Source organism: Doryrhamphus excisus, chromosome 4, assembly GCF_030265055.1.
Source record: "Doryrhamphus excisus isolate RoL2022-K1 chromosome 4, RoL_Dexc_1.0, whole genome shotgun sequence".
NCBI classification, from domain to species: domain Eukaryota; kingdom Metazoa; phylum Chordata; class Actinopteri; order Syngnathiformes; family Syngnathidae; genus Doryrhamphus; species Doryrhamphus excisus.
Genome location: NC_080469.1, coordinates 4,555,522 through 4,576,859, shown reverse-complemented (window position 1 = coordinate 4,576,859; position 21,338 = coordinate 4,555,522). Strand labels below are relative to the sequence as shown.

The window sequence follows — 21,338 nt, the reverse complement described above, 5'->3', positions numbered from 1 at the left end:
TTTTGGAATGTGGGAGGAAACCGGAGTACCCGGAGTACACAGAGATGACCAGGGTGGAATTGAACTCTGGTCTACTAGCTGTGAGGCCTGGGTGCTAACCACTCGTCCACCGTGCAGCCTAGTTGTTTTTTTTTTTCATATATAAAATTCACTAAATTCATGTGTTTAATAACAGAGGTATATTATGGGATTTAAGTATCAAAATTTTTTTTTTTGCATTTGTTTTTTCAGGGACTCTATTGTATTATTAAATGTAACACTAATTTGCATTGTCATCTAGAATACAAATCGAAGCTGCAAATGTTTGTACGCCCCTGATTTAGATTCTCCAATTAGCTTCATGCTTGTTTTTGAGAAATAATATTCCAAGTGTGAAACATTATTTTTATGAATATGATTCTGATTGTTACTGACGCTGTCCATGAGTTTGGTGAAAGGGCTGGTAGAGTTCCAGCTGCACCACTTCTTATGGAGCTGCGGCAGTGGAGGGAGGAAGTCCTGGAAGGTGCGTACGCTCCACGCTCTTGGTCTGGAGCAGTTGCCGCTGGAGGGACCGGAAGGTAAGTTGGTGGAGTCAGGTGGGGTCCAGTCACCGGCAGGACTCGGTCCAGTGTCACTGTGCCTTAGGAACCTCTCCCTCTGCTCAGACACAACATGTCACAGGCAAGTGTGAGTATAGCAATGTTTCAAAACCTGCATTGTAGTCATGATGTAAGAAGAGTTTGCATGCATCGTATTCTATATGGACAGAACTCTGGAGGCAGGGACAATACTGGTCTTGGTCCTGACAACCAAGCATTTCCTCCTCACACCTCCACCTCTCCCTGCGGATTGTTTTGTACACTAAATAACTGGCTTATTGAGAAGGAAGTGTACTGATTTGCTTGGCACGCTCAGTCAAAAAGGCAGCCAACTGAGTGTGTTTGGCTCACATACTCATTCATTATTTATTAAGACGATTACAACGGTCAAGAGAACAGAAAGGTTGAGAACCCATTTCAATTGCGGTACAGCAGAACGTCCATTTAGGTTTTGTCATTAATCCATTCCAAATGCACCGATAAAAAACAAAATCAAATTCTCCCATAGAAAATCATACGGATACAATTAGCGTGTTTTCCTGACTATAAGTCACACTTTATTTTCATGGTTTGGCTGATCCTGTGAATTATTTTTCACACTGGCAGCCATGAGTGATTTTTTTAGACTATTTTTCTTTATAATTAAACTGCAAATTTTTTTTTAGACTGACATAACTGTGGTAGTTAGCAAAGAACTACAAAGTCAACTGCTGATGACATCATATAGGCGCAACAACTGATTTCTGGTTCTTGTTTGCATATATATATATACAGTAAACCTCGGATATATCGGACTCGGATATATCGGAAATTCGCTCACAACGAACAGATAAAAAAGAACCAATTTTTCTGTAATGCATTTCCAATAAAAATTCATTGCATATATCGGATTTTTTATAACGGATTTCGCCTATTTCGGACAAAATCTCCAGTCCTGTTCCAATGCATTCCCATTAAATTTCCCTCGCATATATCGGATGGCCGCATCGTGGCGCTCCGATTCGCCGAATCGTGACAGGCCGCTATACGACGTCATTTGCAGCGTTGCCTGCGCGTCCAGGTACATTGGAAACATAGTCAAGGAAGTGCCTTTTTATAACGGATAAAATCAGATTTACGCATATACCGGATATAAATCCGATATATGCGTAAAACGGACATTTTCGTCCGTAAAACGGACAAAACCAGTGGGAACAATTGAATCCGATATATCCGAGGTTTACTGTATATATATAATATATATTGGCTGCACGGCGGTCTAGTGGTTAGCATGCAGACCTCACAGCGAGACCCGAGTTCAATTCCACCCTCAGCCATCTCTGTGTGGAGTTTGCATGTTCTCCCCGTGCATGCGTGGGTTTTCTCCGGGTACTCCGGTTTCCTCCCACATTCCAAAAACATGCTAGGTTAATTGGCGACTCCAAATTGTCCATAGGTATGAATGTGAGTGTGAATGGTTGTTTGTCTATATGTGCCCTGTGATTGGCTGGCCACCAGTCCAGGGTGTACCCCGCCTCTCGCCTGAAGACAGCTGGGATAGGCAGTAGAAAAATGAATGAATATAATATATATTATTATATATTATTATATAATATTAGCAAAGCTAACAAGGAAGTTTTATGATGAAAATTACTTTAAAAACGTGTAAAAAGTGTATTAATAACACAACAAGATGTACACCGTATTGTACGCTAACAGGAAAATGTATACAAACCAAGGCAAAATATTTTGGCGTGACCTGAAAAACATGCTAACCGAGGCGTATGCTAACAGAGGTTCCACTGTAGTAGTAAATGACCAATGGACTTTTTGTTAAGTACAGTTGACTTTAACTTTGCAGCTATTTGGTTAAGTAAATTTTGTAAACATGATATATATTTTTTATTTGAGCTTCATTCATGCATTTGCTGAAGGAAAAGGATGATGGCGAGTGACAGGCTGGACGTGTGCATGCTACATTATCCTTCCTGATCGGTCAGCTGCTATTATTCCAGGGAGGGTGAAGGTTTTAGGGGTTGCTAACCCATCAGTGGGCGAACAAGCCTAGAATAATCCTTCCCACAGAGTCACTAACAGCTAGCTTTGTCTAGACAAGAATTAGCTGGGGGTTTAAATAAAGTGTTCCTCTGGTCACTAAAGCCTCTCAAACACAATGACTTTTAGGTTTGATACACAAGGTGACAAATCAGCCTTAGAACATAGCGCTGTGATAAAGCCCAAAGCAATGGGGGGAGGGGGCGGCCAGACCTGTAAGTGTCTCTATTCAATTCAAATGGATTTTCATGCATCGGTTCTCATATAATGCAACTAAATATTTTAATGCACGCTTACATTAAGGTTTGACACATGGATCAGGAAGTTCATCTGGGAATGAGTCAACTATTTTAGCCCATGCAACGTTATTTACAGGGGTGTCTGCAGTGAGGACACACACACAGGCAAGACCACACACTGTGTGCCAAAGCATGCATGCATGCAATACACGCACACACACAAACACACGCACACACAATCGGAGCTGGGAATCTGGCTCTGTGGATAATACTCCATTAGCCCAGGCTGCCGAAAAGCTTGCCAGTCCTTCAAAAAAGCTGCCAGAACTGTTATTCCTGCCAACTCTTATTCCAGGAGAACACAAAAGCAAGCGAGGGGGGGATGCTTGGTCAAACGGCTTCTTCCTCAACAGTCCTGCCATCAATCTTTGTGGTTTCCCATTCAGGACTGTATCGTTTTTATAGGTTTAGGTAGATGTACGCCAATCACAGAAGGTCACAGTAGGTCACGTTTACATGAGGAGTTTTTCTCTTTCCGATTGATCTTTCCGAAAGCAATGGTATACATGGAAAGGAATATTCCGTGTCCGCTATAATCAACCAGAATAGTCAATGGGGCATGCGTAGTAAAGCGTAAACACCAACATCACGTGATACCAACTTCCTCGAGTTTTTCTTTCACTTGTTGGAATAACTCCGTATTGCCAGTTTTTCCTTCGTTCAGTCTTGGAATTTAGTTTGAATCAAAAACAAACTTTCCTTAGCAGTCCAGTGCTGATTGCTCGCCTCCATTTTTTTTAAATCGAAGAACATCTCGAGTTGCGTCTTACGTCATATCTCAGCATTCGCTGAAAGAACGCACCTGGGAACAGGAAAAGATAAAGTTCAATCTTGCTAATATTTTATAATTAAGCTCGGCACATGTTTTATATAGATATGTATTTTCTTTTTGAATAAAAGTGGACTTGTGAATGGCGTATAGAAGGGTTTAGATTCTGTTCCACAGATGGCGCTAATGCACACCAAAGCTGCTTGCCAACCGCCAATAAACAACATTCATTCATTCATTTTCTACCGCTTTTGCTCACAAGGGTCGCAGGTCGTGCTGGAGCCTATCCCAGCTGTCTTCGGGCGAGAGGCGGGGTACATCCTGGACTGGTCGCCAGCCAATCACAGAACACATATAGACAAACAACCATTCACACTCATATTCATACCTATTGACAATTTGGAGTCGCCAATTAACCTAGCATGTTTTTGGAATGTGGGAGGAAACCGGAGTACCCGGAGAAAACCCACGCATGCACGGGGAGAACATAGAAACTCCATGAAATTGAACCCTGGTCTCCTAGCTGTGAGGTCTGCGCGCTAACCACTCGACCGCCGTGCAGGCCCAATAAACAACAGAAGAAGAAAAACACCACGAAGAAGAACGCAGTCTGACAACTTTCCGATTGAGCGGGTACAAGATACCTCAATCGGATTGGGGAAAGGAATATTCCACCACTGTGAATCCCATTATATATTCATTCGGAATGGATTCGGATTTTTCTTTCAGAATGAGGTGTATACAAAGGTTACATTCTTTCCGTTTGAGCAAATAACCCGAATGGAATTGGAATATTTGTGTCCATGTATACGTGGCTAGTGTCACAGGGTCAACAATCACTGTGTTTACATGCAGTCAATATTCCGGTTAAGGTCAATATTCCTCTTTCTGAAACATTCGGAAAAAACGGTTTACATGCCTGAGCAAACAGGGTTATTCCTGTATATTTGGTAATTGGAAACAATCGGGATTCCAAAAAAACTACAATTTGCAATCATAACATTCATTCATTCATTTCATTCACATATTGACAAACAACCATTCACACTCACATTCATACCTATGGACAATTTGGAGTCACCAATTAACCTAGCATGTTTTTGCAGGAAACCGGAGTACCCGGAGAAAACCCACGAATGCACGGGGAGAACATGCAAACTCCACACAGTGACGGCCAAGGGTGGAATTGAACCCTGGTCTCCTAGCTCTGAGGTTTGCGCACTAACCACTAGACCACTGTGCCGCAATCCTAACATATATTTGATATTCCGTTCATTATTGGGTGTTTTAGTTCTTACTGTGTGTGGAGAGAAAGAAGGCCTTGCCGGGCTTGGGAACGGTGATATGATGAACACTTCATCTGGTCCAAGCTCAAGCTCTGGCAAACCACTGGAGGAAAGGTCCACTTGTGTGTTTTGGGAAGCATCAACACCAGCACTGACTGAAGGAAATGTTAAAACGTATATAAGAAGCAACGCAACAAGGAAATGAAGTTGCTTTGACATTTTTCAGCAACACATGAATGAAATGTTGGTTATTTCCAATTTTAAAAGGGATTTCATTAACATGGTCTCACAGTTTGAAGAGACAGCTTACACTGTAGGCCAACTTGAATTCCTTAACCGTTTTATTAGCTCTGCATTTTTCTCCTAACACCGTGACTGGAGCCCCCTGATTGCTTTGTGGGTTAAACAACAAATCTCTCAGCCTGAGTCCCTTCTTACTGCGAAAGCAAGAGAAGCCTTTAGATTTTTCCTGGAACAGACCCACCCGGGGTCCAAAGATGGGGTTTTTAATACAATAAAACTGTAACTGTACAATGCAATCATTGTGAGGCCAACCTGTAACCAGGTTTGCTTTTCACACATACGCTGGTATGGAAACTGGTTGTTGGGATCAGCAATTTTAGTTATTTAATATATCATATCACAGACAAACACAGTGATAGAAGTGAAATGAAGTTTATCGGATTTGGTAATGGTAATGGTAATATTTCATTTGAACATGCATCAGATTACAATTGAATGCATCACATAATCAGTTCACAGTTCCACATGTCCAAAAGGAGTAGGAAGAAGCAAAGCTTAATAAATCCTACCCTTCTATCTGGTACTTTTACAATCAGTAACTGTTACATTTGTTCACTTCCTGCTTTCTGTTACATTTGTTCACTTCCTGCTTTCCTAATATAGTTTAATTTAATTTAATTTAAATCAGTAACTGTTACATTTGTTCACTTCCTGCTTTCCTAATTTAATTTAATTTCAATCAGTAACTGTTACATTTGTTCACTTCCTGCTTTCCTAATATAGTTTAATTTAATTTAATTTAAATCAGTAACTGTTACATTTGTTTACTTCCTGCTTTCCTAATTTAATTTAATTTCAATCAGTAACTGTTACATTTGTTCACTTCCTGCTTTCCTAATATAGTTTAATTTAATTTAATTTAAATCAGTAACTGTTACATTTGTTCACTTCCTGCTTTCCTAATTTAATTTAATTTAAATCAGTAACTATTACATTTGTTCACTTCCTGCTTTCCTAATATAGTTTAAGTATTTAATTTAATTTTGATCAGTAACTGTTACATTTGTTCACTTCCTGCTTTCCTAATGTAGGAATTTTTTAATTAAAAAAAAAATTATCACATACCGAAGTACGAGGTGATATGACCATCCAATGACATAATGGGTACCATAGTAAGTGTCAATATAGTGATATATATAGCACATCATGACTGGTTCAAGACTCTTCATCCTTGTATTTAGCAAACATCAACTGCTTGTATTGTTTCTTGAATTGGCTCATCGTTGTGCATTGTTTGACTTCCTTACTCAATCCATTCCATAGTTTGATTCCACATACTGAAATGCTATGGCTTAGTATTAGATGACATTTTTAGGTAATTGGTTATTTTTAGCCTTATGCATTATTTTAGCTGTTTGAAGATGAACTATATCAGCAAGTTTAAGTATTTGTAATTTTAGAAATAAGGAGTTAGTATGTTCTCTGTAGGTGGCATTATGAATTATCCTTACTGACCTTTTTTGCAGTACATTTAGTGAATGAAGATTGCTTTTATAGTTATTATCCCATATTTCCACACAATAAGTAAGATATGGTAGAACCAGAGAGCAATAAAGAGTGTGGAGTGATTTCTGATTGAGAACAAATTTTGCTTTGTTCAATATTGAAATATTTCTGGCCACCTTATGTTGTATATTTGTAATATGAGGTTACCAGCTCATACACCTGGTTTAACCAGGACTGTGACTCCATGCATGAAACTTGTTAATTTGCTTTGTCACAAGGGAATAATGGCAATTGGAGAGAGAAGGCGAGGGCTCTGGAGCTAACAGTCAATTTTATTGCAAATGTTGACTCAAAAGGCGGAGCACTGACCTCGAGATTTTTGAATTTTTTTGTATGTAGTTAGTATTTTTTTAACTTATTTAAGTGCTGGTATAAACTTGATTTGTTTTACTGACTGGAGTTCTTTTGAGTCACTCAATGAATCGGTTACTCGATTCATTCACTCATCACACAATGCAAAGAAACAGAACATGTCCCTCCACAGTGAAATGGGAATCTCAAAGTTCCATTCAAGAATTAAATGTAATGAAATAATACTTATTTAAGTCCAGATCCCCCATTAAAATTCATTCAAAAAACATTTCCATATGATGACCATTCCTCTATCAGTGTGTTGTCTGCTATATGATATATTTAACTGAAATTGCTGATCCCAAAAACTAGTGATTTATAAAGGTCTTAAAAATGACCAGAGGTATATTAAAAAGAAAAAAAAAGCTATTTCCTAAATATGTAATATTAGGAGAAACAAGAAATTGAGTTGATACTAATTGAGTATGATAATAATTGATAATTATAGTCAGATATGCTCACCTGTGTGTGGTGGACTGTATTTGCTGTGGTCCTGCCCCCTGATCCCCTCCTGGTTGAACTGATTCTCAGCCATTGGTTGCAGCTCACTTACCTCTTCCCCAGTGTTCTGGACTCCCTCGGGCATCTACGACACAGCATCCTACCAGTCAGCGAGTCCACACTCTATGTCACCTGACATCAGCAGGGCTTGCTTGTATGTACTGTAGTTAGGTGCTCAGTAGAGATACGTGATGCTCAGCAGAAGACACACCTCATTCATAAGATGTGATGTGACTCCTATTGCATCTGTCATTGGCATATCATTCATTTTTGATAAATACTGATGTGAGACATATTTGTGAGGCATACTCAAAGCTGGATTGTGTCGCAAATGAACAATGGCAATTGAAAAGAGAAAGGGGAAGGTTCTGGAGCTGAATTTTTAATGTCACAAATAAATACTTATATTGCAAATGTTCATCCAAAATCTGATGACAAGGTCAACGTCAAACATTGTTGTTGAATTTGAGTGATTTCAGTTCCTAATTCTTTTCGATTCAATTCTTTTCAAAAGTAGCATCATAAAAACATAGCATGGTTGAAATGATGGTGCTAACCAAAGTTCTTAATGATTTTTTTAATGATATTAATGATTTTTTTTTATGAATTACTTATTGTAATGGTGATGGTAATGGTTTTATTTCATTTGAACATGCATCAGATTACAATTGAATGCATCACATAATCAGTTCACAGTTCCACATGTCCAAAAGGAGTAGGAAGAAGCAAAGCTTATTAAATCCTACCCCTCCATCTGATACTTTTACAATCAGTAACTGTTACATTTGTTCACTTCCTGCTTTCCATAGTACAGTTTAAGGTTGTTGTTTTTTTTTTAATAATGTACCTCGTACTTCGGTACGAGGTGATATGACCATACAATGACATAATGGGTACCATAGTAACTGTCAATGTATGGTCATGTCACCTCGTACTTTGGTACTTCGTACTTATTTACCATGATTTTATTCGTTTTTTTTATTTATCATTATTATATAAAATTATTATTTTATTATTTTTTATTTTATACGTCTTCTTGTTTTGTGCTACGGCAATGGCCAATATCTTAACGTTTCCGGGAGAATCTGAATGTCAGAAGCAGTTCCAGTTTCCACGGAAATAATACAAAAGAGTAAAGTTGTGTTTGTACCTCAGAACTGGTGGATGCACAGGAGTTGTCTCGTTTTGGACACAGTTTGGGTCTGCAAAACAAGCGACAGCAATGTCATGTTCAATTCTATGTAATCGCTGTTATAGTATTAATGCTGAAAAGGGAACCAATAATAATGGCCTTGAACATACGACCTGGGTATTTTTCACCCTGAGTAATTGCTCTCATCCAATCAACAAACAAAAGGTCAAGGGTCCACCAGGAATAGACAGCAAAAAATACCATATTGACCCGCATTTTATTTCTAAAATGACAATCGAAAGGTTTATACATGTAAACCAAAGTACGTCTGCTTTATTACACACAACTAGGAGAATAAAGAGTCATTTCTTAGTTACATGTATGTAATTCCTGCATGTTCTTTGCTAGAATTCTAGTACTACTGACTACTGACTAAAGTTCTGTTGCTGAAAACAATAACTTTTTCTACCTTTTCTTGACATTAATATATATGGGTCAAAATTGACCCGAAAACCATAGATGTTTCTTTAGTGATTAATACTAAAATGAGAAAATAAATAAAACTAATTGATTTAAGAGATATGTTCTATATCCCTCAGTAATAGCCATGTCACAAAAGAACCTTCAACTTATTAATATGATTCTTTAGAGCAGGGGTCTCAAACTCAATTTACTTGGGGGCCACTGGAGCTCGGGTCTGGGTGAGACTGGGCCGCATCAGGTTTTAAAAAAAAAAAACCCAATTTATTAAAAACAAAAAAATGTCAAAAACTTTGCCTTGGTTCCAATTTTCTACAAGAAAAGCTCTGATAAAACATTCCACTGTTCTCAAATATCTTACTTTTTATTTTTCTACACAAAATAAGATGAAAAATAAATAAACAAATCAACAATAAAGAAAATCAATCAATCAGTAATAAATAAATAACTATAATAATAATAATAAAACGGCAAATAACAAAAACTTAAGAAACCACATATAGTTGGTGGGTAGACAAATTTTTTTTTTCAGATTAAAAATTAACAAAGCATTATTAGAACCCTGTAGACATGACAAAACACGACTATAGTCACATTTATACTCTTTTTATTTACAACATATTGCGCAACTGCAGGGTCTTGAGACACATGCTAACTCGTAAACTAGAGAGCTAGTGACCTAAACGGTAGCCTTCAAGTTACTTCCTTTAAACTTAAATAGCCAAAAACTTACCACTTCCACACGGATAGGGAGGATAACTATTAACAGTTATTTAACCTTTAACATGAACATTAATCAAACGTAATAATTTTTTTCTGGGTACATGATACCATACAGCATCCATATCAAACTTGCGCGGGCCGCACTAACATTAAACTTTCATATCAAGGCGGGGGCCTCAAACTGGTGTCCTGCGGGACACATTTAGCCCGCGTGTTTGAGACCCCTGCTTTAGAGGTTCATTTTACCATTTTTGGAAATTGAAATCGAGGGTTGGATGAGGAAGCCTAACAAGGTAACCAAGACATGAGAAGAAAATTTGATGGTAACTTACTGTTTTTAGCGTATTTTATAGCTGATTTAATACACGGGTCAAAACCGACCCGTTAACATAAGAGATGATACCAGAAAGCTAATACAAGAGGAAGGTTAATACTTTAACTATAGTAGGACATTTTGTGGTTACAAACACATTCCCATATATTAATTAAAAACTTAATTTTGGTCCATATGCAACAACACTGGCCTGCACTAGTCTCAATTGCTGTTGCGACCATAATTAAGGATATTGATCATTATCACATACTACAGTATTAATTGGCCCTGTACCCTAGAAACCACCCATGAATGATACGGTAAAAGGCCGAAATGATACTGTGTCAAAGCCCAGGGCAGTGATACTGATAAAATATAGAGTTTAACCATGTCCAGTATCAGCCCCCGTAGCTGTCCACTCAGAACCAATCAGAGAACAGCGCACGAGTGCTTAGTGCCTAGTGCTTCTCCAATCACCAAAAAACCCAAACTTGATTAATGGAACTTTAATTGTCAGACATTGATAAGATAAGACTGTTGATAAAATATTATTGTTGAAATATTTTTGCAATTATTGTGTTTACACTGTTTAGATATGTATAATACATGTAATAAACTGAATATTTTCTGGAAACAAAATGGTCTTTTGATTAAATAGTACGTGATAATAAGCTCATGATTAAATAATATGTGATAATAAGATGGTCTGGTATCAGGACCAGTATCAGCCCGAGACCTTGGGGGCATGATACCTGGCCTGATACCAGACAAACCATGTGATAACCTATAATAACGTCACCCCGGATGTTGTAAGGATAACAACCAGGTGGCCATTCAACAATCTCTTTAAAAATATAGCAAATATAAAACTACTGTAAAACGAACCACGCTAAAACAACATCAGCAAACTCAACTGTCCTCTTCAGGGTACTTGTCACAGTAGGAAATCACAAAACTCTTTATCATTACATATAAGTGCATGTTAAAGAATTTTTGTGTATTCAGTGTTTTTATTACTGTACTTTATATCCATGTGTTCTGTGTACAGTGTACAGGACTTTCTTTAGTATTAGTATTTAAGTGTGTGCTCGTCTATTCAATCATTTTCAGTTGTGTTTCTGTCTCCTTCTTAAGTCCAAATGAGGCAATGAAGCATGCTGAAATACTTGAAACAAGTATCCACTTATTAAAAATTGCTCTTACAGCTGACTAAGCACATTAGCATCCACCAGTCAATTGAGAGAAACCCCTGCGGCGACTCTCTCTCCCACCTTTGGATGTTTTCTTACCATAAAGGGGACCTCGGGAGTTAAGCTGAGTGCTTTACGACATGCAAGATGTTACTTTTATCATCATGATTTGTGTGTACTTGTTATAAATAACCAGGAATAATTTCTTAGGAAGACTGCTGCTCGGGAGCCTGATGTTTCTGATAATGCATTTCCTGTTTTTTTTCTTTTTTTTTTTTTTTTAAATAACTCCTTGTTCTTGTTAACACTTTCATTTTATGGTGCCAATGTCCCTGTCATAAATAGCAATAACCTGAGAAGTTACTGCACTGACAGATTAGGCACTAAAACTGCAATAAAAGAACACAAATCATGTAAAGTTAAAGTGGGTTGTTTTTCCACAACAAACTAAAGACGCATAAATTCCTGGATGCGGATTAGTCATGTCGTTTGAATAGATTTTATTACAAACCCTCTAAAGTCCTCTCTGTTTGTGTTTATTGTCCGCTGAGATGGACAAGCAAGTAAATTATACCCCTTGATTGTCCAACAATACTACTGGCACCAAGCTCATTGCACACAACAAGAGTTTTCCTTCTCCTTGTTGGTGCCTTTTCCACCCCTACTTCCCCGCCCATTCACTTTCATTGCAATCTCTGTTTTTTGTGTGCTGGAATTGAGGCCAGGTGCTGTACCTTGAATGCACCGCTGACTATGGTGAGAATGGTCCACATCAAGGGAGCCGCACAGTTGCTGCCAAACCGAACTAATCATTGAAGGTCACCACATCACGAACTGAGGCTTCCAGCTGAGTCAACATAACAAATTGGTGCCTGTGTATGTGAAGGATTAGACTAGTCTATTTTCAATCAAGAAATCAGGGATATGACTTTTTAGGTGGGTTAGCATAAGCAAATTAAGGCCAATTTTTGAATTAGGTTTGTCACAATATAACATTTTACTGGTTGATAATTGTGCTATTCAATGTCTCTATTCAATGTTCATTCATTCATTTTCTACCGCTTTTCCTCACGAGGGTCGCGGGGGTGCTGGAGCCTATCCCAGCTGTCTTTAGGCGAGAGGCAGGGTACACCCTGGACTGGTCACCAGCCAATCACACATATAGACAAACAACCATTCACACTCATATTAATTAATTAACCTAGCATGTTTTTGGAATGTGGGAGGAAACCGGAGTACCCGGAGAAAACCCACGCATGCACGGGGAGAACATGCAAACTCCACACAGAGATGGTCGAGGGTGGAATTGAACCCTGGTCTCCTAGCTGTGAGGTCTGCGCGCTAACCACTTGACTGCCGTGCCGCCCTCTATTCAATGTTACTGCAATTCATTCATTCATTTTCTACCACTTTTTCCTCACAAGGGTCGCGGGAGGTGCTGGAGCCTATCCCAGCTGTCCCCCCAGTTGAGAAAACCGCCCATGTTCGTCGTTGGTCTTAATGCGCTCACCGTATTAATTCTATTTCAAACCAAATATTCCCACATTTTGTCTGTGGCGTTCACCTTAAAATAGCTTTTGTGTTGTCATTCATGTTAGTGTATGCTAACTCCGTGCTAACTGCATCTGGGGTAGTAGCTAGTAGCCCCACCTCCACAAAAAAGGCTGAATGAGATGAGAGCCCACTGTCTCCGTCCGTTCCTCTTATAGAACCAATGCGCACAGACAGATGCAGAGTGAACCCTCTTGTCATCTCGCCTGCGTGTCACAGAGAGAAGTGCAGACAAGCAGACACGCATACAGTACATACATGCACATCAATTTATCGAGCACGTCGACCTGTTAAAACATCTATCATGGCGTCCCTGTCAACATCATCTAATTTCTGAAGGAAAACACCAAAAACTGATGAAAAATCATTTTACATGGGGCAAGTTCGGGCAAGTAGTTCTCACCTTAAGGATTCCGCATGGGCAAGTAATTTTTGTTTTTAATGTAGAGCCCTGAGCTGGGATAGGCTCCATCACCCCCCGCGACCCTCGTGAGGAAAAAGCGGTAGAAAATGAATGAATGAATGAATATGAACACTACCTACCCAAAGCATTCAGTAGTCAAAAAGGTTGAAAGATGATTTAATTTTGTTAGAATTTCATTTTTACCTGAATATGATACAGACGACAGTCGTCAGTATCAAAGCGAAGAAAGCAGCTCCGCTCACAGCAGCCAGCAGAGAGTCGGCCCTGGTGGATGTCGACGTCAAGCTTCTCCATTCCCCGCCTGGCTTGGTCATATTGTTGTAGTGGAAGAGGAGGGCAAAGCCACGGCCCCAGTGAGTGGTGGTGATGAGTTCCATGATCACCTCCACCATCTCTTGGCTAGAGCCAAAAACTAGCTGGCTGCTGGGAGGTCGATTTGACCCACAGAATCTCGAGGAGAACGTGATGAGGTCTGAGATGTAGAGGACATCATGGGGGCAGGCGTCAAGCACTGATTGCTGGGTTTCAGCGCTCGCAGCAGGAGTGTCACTGGATTGTGGCCAGGCAACAGTGGTATCCACCATAGTCATGCCTGGGTTGGAACTAGGTTCGATATCTGCTTTAAGATGAGAAGAGGAGGCTGTGTTGAAGGACCTATCTCCAAAGGACACAGCTCCAGGAAGTGGGAGATAATCAGCAGGGGCAGATATTCGACCAGACGAACCATCTATAGATCTTTTGGCTGAGTTTGAGACTTTGGCAATCTCCATTTTTGTGGACTGTTCTTGGACCACCACCTGTTCCATCTCACTGTCCTGAGAGGGCTTCTGGTTATTTTTGGCATCCCTCTCACCCATCACATCTCTTTCTCCTGTTGAAGCTTCATTCAACGCTACCCTTTTAGGTGCAAATGTCACCTCGTCTTCTCCGCTGTCCTCTTCAGAATTAGAAATGACAGCGTACGGTGCGGCGGAGTTGTGGCTTTCAAAAACATCAAAGTCAAATATCTCAAGTATAAGCTGATAATCAACAGGTACAAAGAACTGCCAGACACAATGTGTCCCAGAAGAGTAGTTGTAGGGGAAGCCAGGGGAGAGAATCAATCCTTGGGTATCCACCACATCCACCTTGGCACCACAGTCATAGTACACCTGGAAAATAAATGGTAATGGTTTTATTTCATTTGAACATGCATCAGATTACAATTGAATGCATCACATAATCAGTTCACAGTTCCACATGTCCAAAAGGAGTAGGAAGAAGCAAAGCTTATTAAATCCTACCCCTCCATCTGGTACTTTTACAATCAGTAACTGTTACATTTGTTCACTTCCTGCTTTCCTAATATAGTTTAAAAAAAATAATAATTAAAAAAAAAAATTTTAACTTTCATGTCATTTACTATGGTACCCATTATGTTATTGTATGGTCATATCACTTCGGTATGTGGCAAAAAAAAAAAAAAATTAATACAATTTTTTTTTTTATTAAATAAAAAAATAATAATATTTTTTTTGTCACGTACTACTAATTAAAAAAAAGAATTTAATTACATTTTTTATTTTTTTCACGTACCGAAGTACGAAGTGATATGACCATACAATGATATAATGGGTACCATAGTAAATGACATGAAAGTTACTCGATCATCGCATTTGGTGGCCTGTATGCACCGCAAAATGAAACAATGTGGCGACTACTTTGGATTAAAATATTCCAATCCAATTTTAACACCTTGTCACACGCTAACCCAATCTATCTATGGTAATGGTAATGGTTTTATTTCATTTGAACATGCATCAGATTACAATTGAATGCATCACATAATCAGTTCACAGTTCCACATGTCCAAAAGGAGTAGGAAGAAGCAAAGCTTATTAAATCCTACCCCTCCATCTGGTACTTTTACAATCAGTAACTCTTACATTTCTTCACTTCCTGCTTTCCTAATTAAATTAAATTAAATTAAATTAAATTTCATTTAAATCAGTAACTGTTACATTTGTTCACTTCCTGCTTTCCATAATACATTTTAAGGTTTTTTTTTATTTGGATTTTTTTTTTTTTTTGTCCCGTACCGAAGTACGAGGTGATATGAGCATCCAATGACATTACGTGTACCATAGTAACTGTCCATATAGTGATATATATAGCACATCATGACTGGTTCAAGACTCTTTCTGCCCGTGTATGTGTTCACTCATCTTTGTTTGCACATTTTGCCTGGCTCTCATTGACTCTCTGGTGGAAGCTCGCAAGCAAATTTTTGACGCATTGGGACACATGCCAACTTACTTTTTAAAAGTATCACTTAACAATCTTGATCTCTTGTGATGCCTATGGTATTGTTTGAAAACACTAGTTGTTTGTCTAAGTCGTGTCCTGCTATAAGATAGTGGTGCTATCATAGGGCGTCTCCAATAATGACTTTTTGCCGTCCCGTGGGAGTTTCTCATGTGAGTTTTCGTGTGCAATGCTGCTTCAAATGCTTGACGACTTCCACAATGCCACCACAGCAAAGCTGTGCATAACTAATTTTGCTGCTAATATTTTTTCCCCAAATTTTTTAAAGCAAAAAATACTACCACATAATTGACATTACTCTTGTTCCTTGTATTGAGCAGCTACACACAACAAACCGCACATAAAACATTTTAGATTTTGCAGAATCTGCACCTATTTCCAGCTGTATTTCCTGTGATTTGTGCTTCCTGTTTTAATTTATTCTACCCACGGCCTGCCTCCAGCCATGCCCACTCCGCTGTGATTGGTCACACGCCCAAAGTGCTTCCTAACGATGAACCATATAAAGAAGTACGCCCTCTGTGACATCACAAAGGGGCAGTTTTACCACGCCTTTTGAAATCAAGCGTTTTGAGCCATCCCTAACGCTCACTTCCAAATACGCAAACCTCATTATCTGAAACTTTGGCATCGATTATACATCGAGAATACAACATTATAACTACATTTATAGGTCAGAAAAGTGGAAAAAGCATCATAGGTCCCCTTTAATACTTCAGAGGTCTCTATCCAGCAGTGCCTGGATAGAAATGATGGGGAGGAGTATGGAATCAACTGTTTGTATCGTAGTAGCACTAATATCACAGATTTTAGATGCAGGCTTTTTTTAAGAGCCTGATGACATATTGCATCAAACATCAAAATGTGGTACGGCAGCTGCACCCTGGCGGGCCGGGAGAAGCTTCAGAGAATACTTAAAGCAGCACAGAAGATTGCCGACTGCCCTCTCCCCTCCCTGATGAACATACACACCTCCCGCTGCCTCGGCAGAGCAACAGAGATTGTCAAGGATACCTCCCACTCTGGCTTTGAACTGTTTAACCTGTTGCCCTCGAGAAGGCGCTACAGGGGTGTCAAAACAATGACCACCAGACCGAGGAACAGTTTTTTTCCCAAAGCCATAACCAAGCTGAACTCTTATCTGCAAATGTGCAATATTAAAAATGACTGAAATAATGTGCAATCTCTGTATGCTGTGCAATATCCACCACATTAACATATGGTGTTAATAATATAAACATATTTATAATAATATAAAATAATAATAATAATATATATATATATAAATAATAAACATAACTCAAGCCATCATCTCCCTCAACAAGGTGTGACAATGTAATCAAGGCAACCAATCGTCCTCTAGAATGTAGACCCTTTGTTATTTATTCTTCTATTTATTCTTCATTTATTCTTCTAATTTCTATATTTTGTCATACTGTCTTGCACTGAAAATGGAGCTGCTGCAATTTCATTCTGCTATATGTAAAATGACAATAAAGGGCATTCTGATTCTGATATTACCTCATTCTTTACTGATATTTCGTTCTATACTGTATATTGTATACTGTCTGTATATTTTTCTAAATTTTTAAATTTTCAGAAAAAGGAGTATGTTCAGGGCTGCACGGTGGACGAGTGGTTAGCGCGCAGACATCACAGCTAGGAGACCATTCCATCCTGCATGCATGGGTTTTCTCCGGGTACTCCGGTTTCCTCCCACATTCCAAAAACATGCTAGGTTAATTGGCGACTCCAAATTGTCCATAGTTATGAATGTGAGTGTGAATGGTTGTTAGACTATATGTGCCCTGTGATTGGCTGGCGACCAGTCCAGGGTGTACTCGCCCGAAGACAGCTGGGATAGGCTCCAGCACCCCCGCGACCCTCGTGAGGACAAGCGGTAGAAAATGAAAAATTCTAAAAACTTCACTTAAAACAGATAATATTGGCCAAACTGGACTTAAATTACCAATCAAGCATAACACTTACTATGAGATCTAACTTGTACCTTTGTTTGATGCCACCTCAGCTTTAATTCATGTTTTTCTTGACCATGTTAACAACTACTATCCCCCGAGAAATGAAATGTTCATTCCAGTAATCACTACCAAGTCATGTAGCCGTAGCCGCCTAAGGTACCAACATCCAGCTCCATATCTGAAAATAATACACTTAAAGCAGCTTGGAACTGAACTATTCAACTCGGCTGTTCCGCCTTTATATCAAAGTCCTTGTTTTGCCTGTGTGGGTTTCTTGAGGTGACCCCAGGGAGGGTATTTCTTCAAACATGCTGGCTGTAATTCTTCACAGGTGTGTGGGGATGGCGGGGACCTGGGGCCTAAGCGGAGGCAGATGTGTGACTGGGCTTGGGAGCTAAGTAACAGACCTTTGTAGGAGACCGTGTGTTTATGAGTTCTTATGCTCGCCTCAGTTTTGGTCTGTGGGAATGACACAGACTAGAAAAACCCCAATACCAGACAGGTAACACGCAATACCTGAGGGAGGCACAGCATAAGAGATGCATTTGTGGCTGTAATTTGTGCTGGGAGAGGCAGAGTGAGAAATGAAAGTTTATGAATCCAGACAGGTACATTGATTGACTATACTTTAATTTTAAAAGGATTCCTGTCACAAAACTAAAAAATATATATTATTTGTAGCAGCTTGCCACTATAAATTTGGATCTATACTTTTTCTTTCGTTTTTTTTTTTTTTTTTTAGATTTGGAATTACCTGCTCACAAACACATTATAACAGCAGATGGCAACATAACTGTTTCTTAACGTACATCATGTGTAATTCCTTCATTAATTTTTCAAAATAAAACAAAAAAAAATGTATATGGTATACTATTTGTTCCAAAACCCCAAACAACAAACACAAAGCTTTTTTTAGCGTTTTTTTTTCCCATTTCTGATTTCATGCATTTAAGAAAATTGACAAAATATGCACAACGGACAATTGTTCAACTTTGATTTGAAATCCAGAAGTGAAATCTGACCTTATTCGTATTCTGGACGAGACATAACATCAGCACCAGCAACATGAGTTATCTGCGTCACACATGTGTTCATCGCTATATTGAGATTTTCGACGTACAATCACGTGTACATCAGTTTCAATATCAGTTCATACTTGTACATGGATCCCATGAAAAATGCAGATTTTTTTTAATTACATGTGCATTTTACAAGGAACACACATATGTGTCTACTGCCGCACAAAATAAAACACCCATAAGACACCAACTTCATATCCTGTTAAATAAAGTTTACAATTACGAGGCACAGTTTTCTCACTGTGTTGTTATATAGGTCATAAATTAATTTCTATTTGAGTCAGGGAAATAAGTCTTTGATTCCCTACCAATGAGAATCAGTCTTGACCTTTTAGGAAAGTACTGCTAATTTTATCTCTCTAAAAGGTATAAAAGGCACCTGTCACAAAATCAGCTTCTTCCATTAAAAACTCTCCACCACCCTGGGCAAGACCAAAGAGCTGTCATAAGACTTCAAGGACAAGAATGTAGACCCGTAGAAAACTGGAATGGGCTCAAATGGCCCATCACCGAGAAATTTGGTGCGAAAGAAGCCATTGTTGGTTGAATCGTCCAAAAAATGGCAGAAATACAAGCTAATGGTCCATTCACTTCAAGAATGATCGTAAGAATGATTCTGGGAAAGGTGCAAGATCATGTCAGAATTACATGGCAAGAGGAGCTGATCGCAGTCATAAAGAAAAAGAAAATGTAACAATGTTCAAGACAGAACATCGACAACAAAAAATACCTTGTTACACCCGTAAACGTAATAACTGCCCACAAACGTAATAAACCACAAACGTAATACAAATCTGCAGCTTTGAATGTAATAATCCTGCAAATGTAATAAATTTCCCACAAACGTAATAAAATTTGCCCACTGCAAACGTAATACTGAATTTCCTGTAATGTAATAGTTATTACATTTGCAGGAAATTATTCCATTTTGTTTGTGGGCGTACATGTGCGTTTTAGTTACAGTATATTATTATATGTGTGATTTTATGTGTATATGGGGAAAAAAATAATCAAAATAAATAATAAAATATAATAATAGTAATAATAATTTTGTTAAAACAATTGCAATTATCACAATTATGTTATCTTTTTAAATTTAAAATAAATTATAATTTAATAATTAAAAATTCCTTTAATGTATTCAAATGATACTCTTTGAATAATACTAAACTTTACATACTTATATACTAAATAATAAACATAATATAAAATAATAATAACAAAAAATAAAAAATAACAAACTTTGAATAATATTTTTTCCACAAAAAAAAAGAAAAAAAAGAATTATCTTGTTAAAATCCTCAAAATAAACATCGACACCTTCTCCCACATTAAAAGAAGAAAGAACAAACAACAACAACAACCACAAAGATCATTATTTTGTTTCATATTACATTTGTTGGAAGTTATTACATTTACAGATTTTCACTTTCCCACATATGTAATAAAGGAAATTCAGTATTACGTTTGCAGTAGGCAAATTTTATTACGTTAGTGGAAAATTTATTACATTTGCGGGATTATTACATTCAAAGCTGCAGATTTGTATTACGTTTGTGGTTTATTACGTTTGTGGGCAGTTATTACGTTTTTGCGGGTGTAACATACCTGAAAGATATAGAGAAGGCTTGGGAGAATGTAGTGGTCAGATGAGACCAAAATTGCGGTCTTTGGCATGTACCTGAAAAAATTGCTGAATTCTCGCACAACTTATAAGACAAAATAAATACGAAATATTCTGTCATCGTCAAAATACTTCTACATCAATCAACATCTTTGTAGAAAGTGTTTCATAACCGAAATGAAGGGTCGCAGAGGGACAATGTTTCAATAATATCAGCTTCCTCCCCTAATTGAAGGTTTTCTCAGTGAATTACCTTTGTCATTCATATTTGGAGGCAATTGCATTAGAGCATGACATGTTGCACTTGCACGGCCCACTCACTTGCAGTACAGCGAGTAGACAGGGACGGAGCAACGCCTGAGTTGAACCCGCAAAGTGGACATTTGTCTATGAGGTGAACAATCATCCGCTATGGTTGGTTACACCACGCTTAGCTGCTCAGAAAATGTCACCGTATTCTTGGCTGTGATAAGTGGACATTTGTTGTAAAATACCATCATTTCTACTCACTTGCCTGTCTCAGCGCCTTACTTCTAAAATAACCACGTCACCATGATGGCATATGAGATGTGGTGTTACTTGTTGGGTTAGCTTGGTTCAACTCAGACGTTAAACAAATGTGTGCTACCCCGACGCCAACACATTTATTGAAGAATTGACGTCACAGGCAGAATTAACTTAACTCTTGTTGCTAAATATATTCATTCATTCATTTTTTAAGGGTCACAGGGGTTGCTGGAGCCTATCCCAGCTGTCTTGGGGCGAGAGGCGGGGTACACCCAGGACTGGTCGCCAGCCAATCACAGGGCACATATAGACAAACAACCATTCACACTCACATTCATATCTATGGACAATTTGGAGTCGCTAATTAACCTAGCATGTTTTTGGAATGTGGGAGGAAACCGG

The 21,338-nt window shown here is 38.5% G+C and overlaps 1 protein-coding gene across 1 annotated transcript in view; it reads right to left on the bottom strand.

Annotated features, from left to right (window-relative positions):
* si:dkey-112e17.1 (uncharacterized) overlaps nucleotides 1–21,338 on the bottom strand; it is a 36,205-nt gene that overhangs the window by 4,812 nt on the left and 10,055 nt on the right. Inside the window, exons 2-6 of the mRNA XM_058071039.1 lie at nucleotides 13,627–14,594; nucleotides 8,781–8,832; nucleotides 7,592–7,715; nucleotides 4,982–5,124; nucleotides 415–639 (exon numbers count right to left, since the gene is read on the bottom strand). Coding sequence (XP_057927022.1) covers nucleotides 415–639; nucleotides 4,982–5,124; nucleotides 7,592–7,715; nucleotides 8,781–8,832; nucleotides 13,627–14,594 — 1,512 coding nt within the window. The remainder of the gene's footprint in view (nucleotides 1–414; nucleotides 640–4,981; nucleotides 5,125–7,591; nucleotides 7,716–8,780; nucleotides 8,833–13,626; nucleotides 14,595–21,338) is intronic.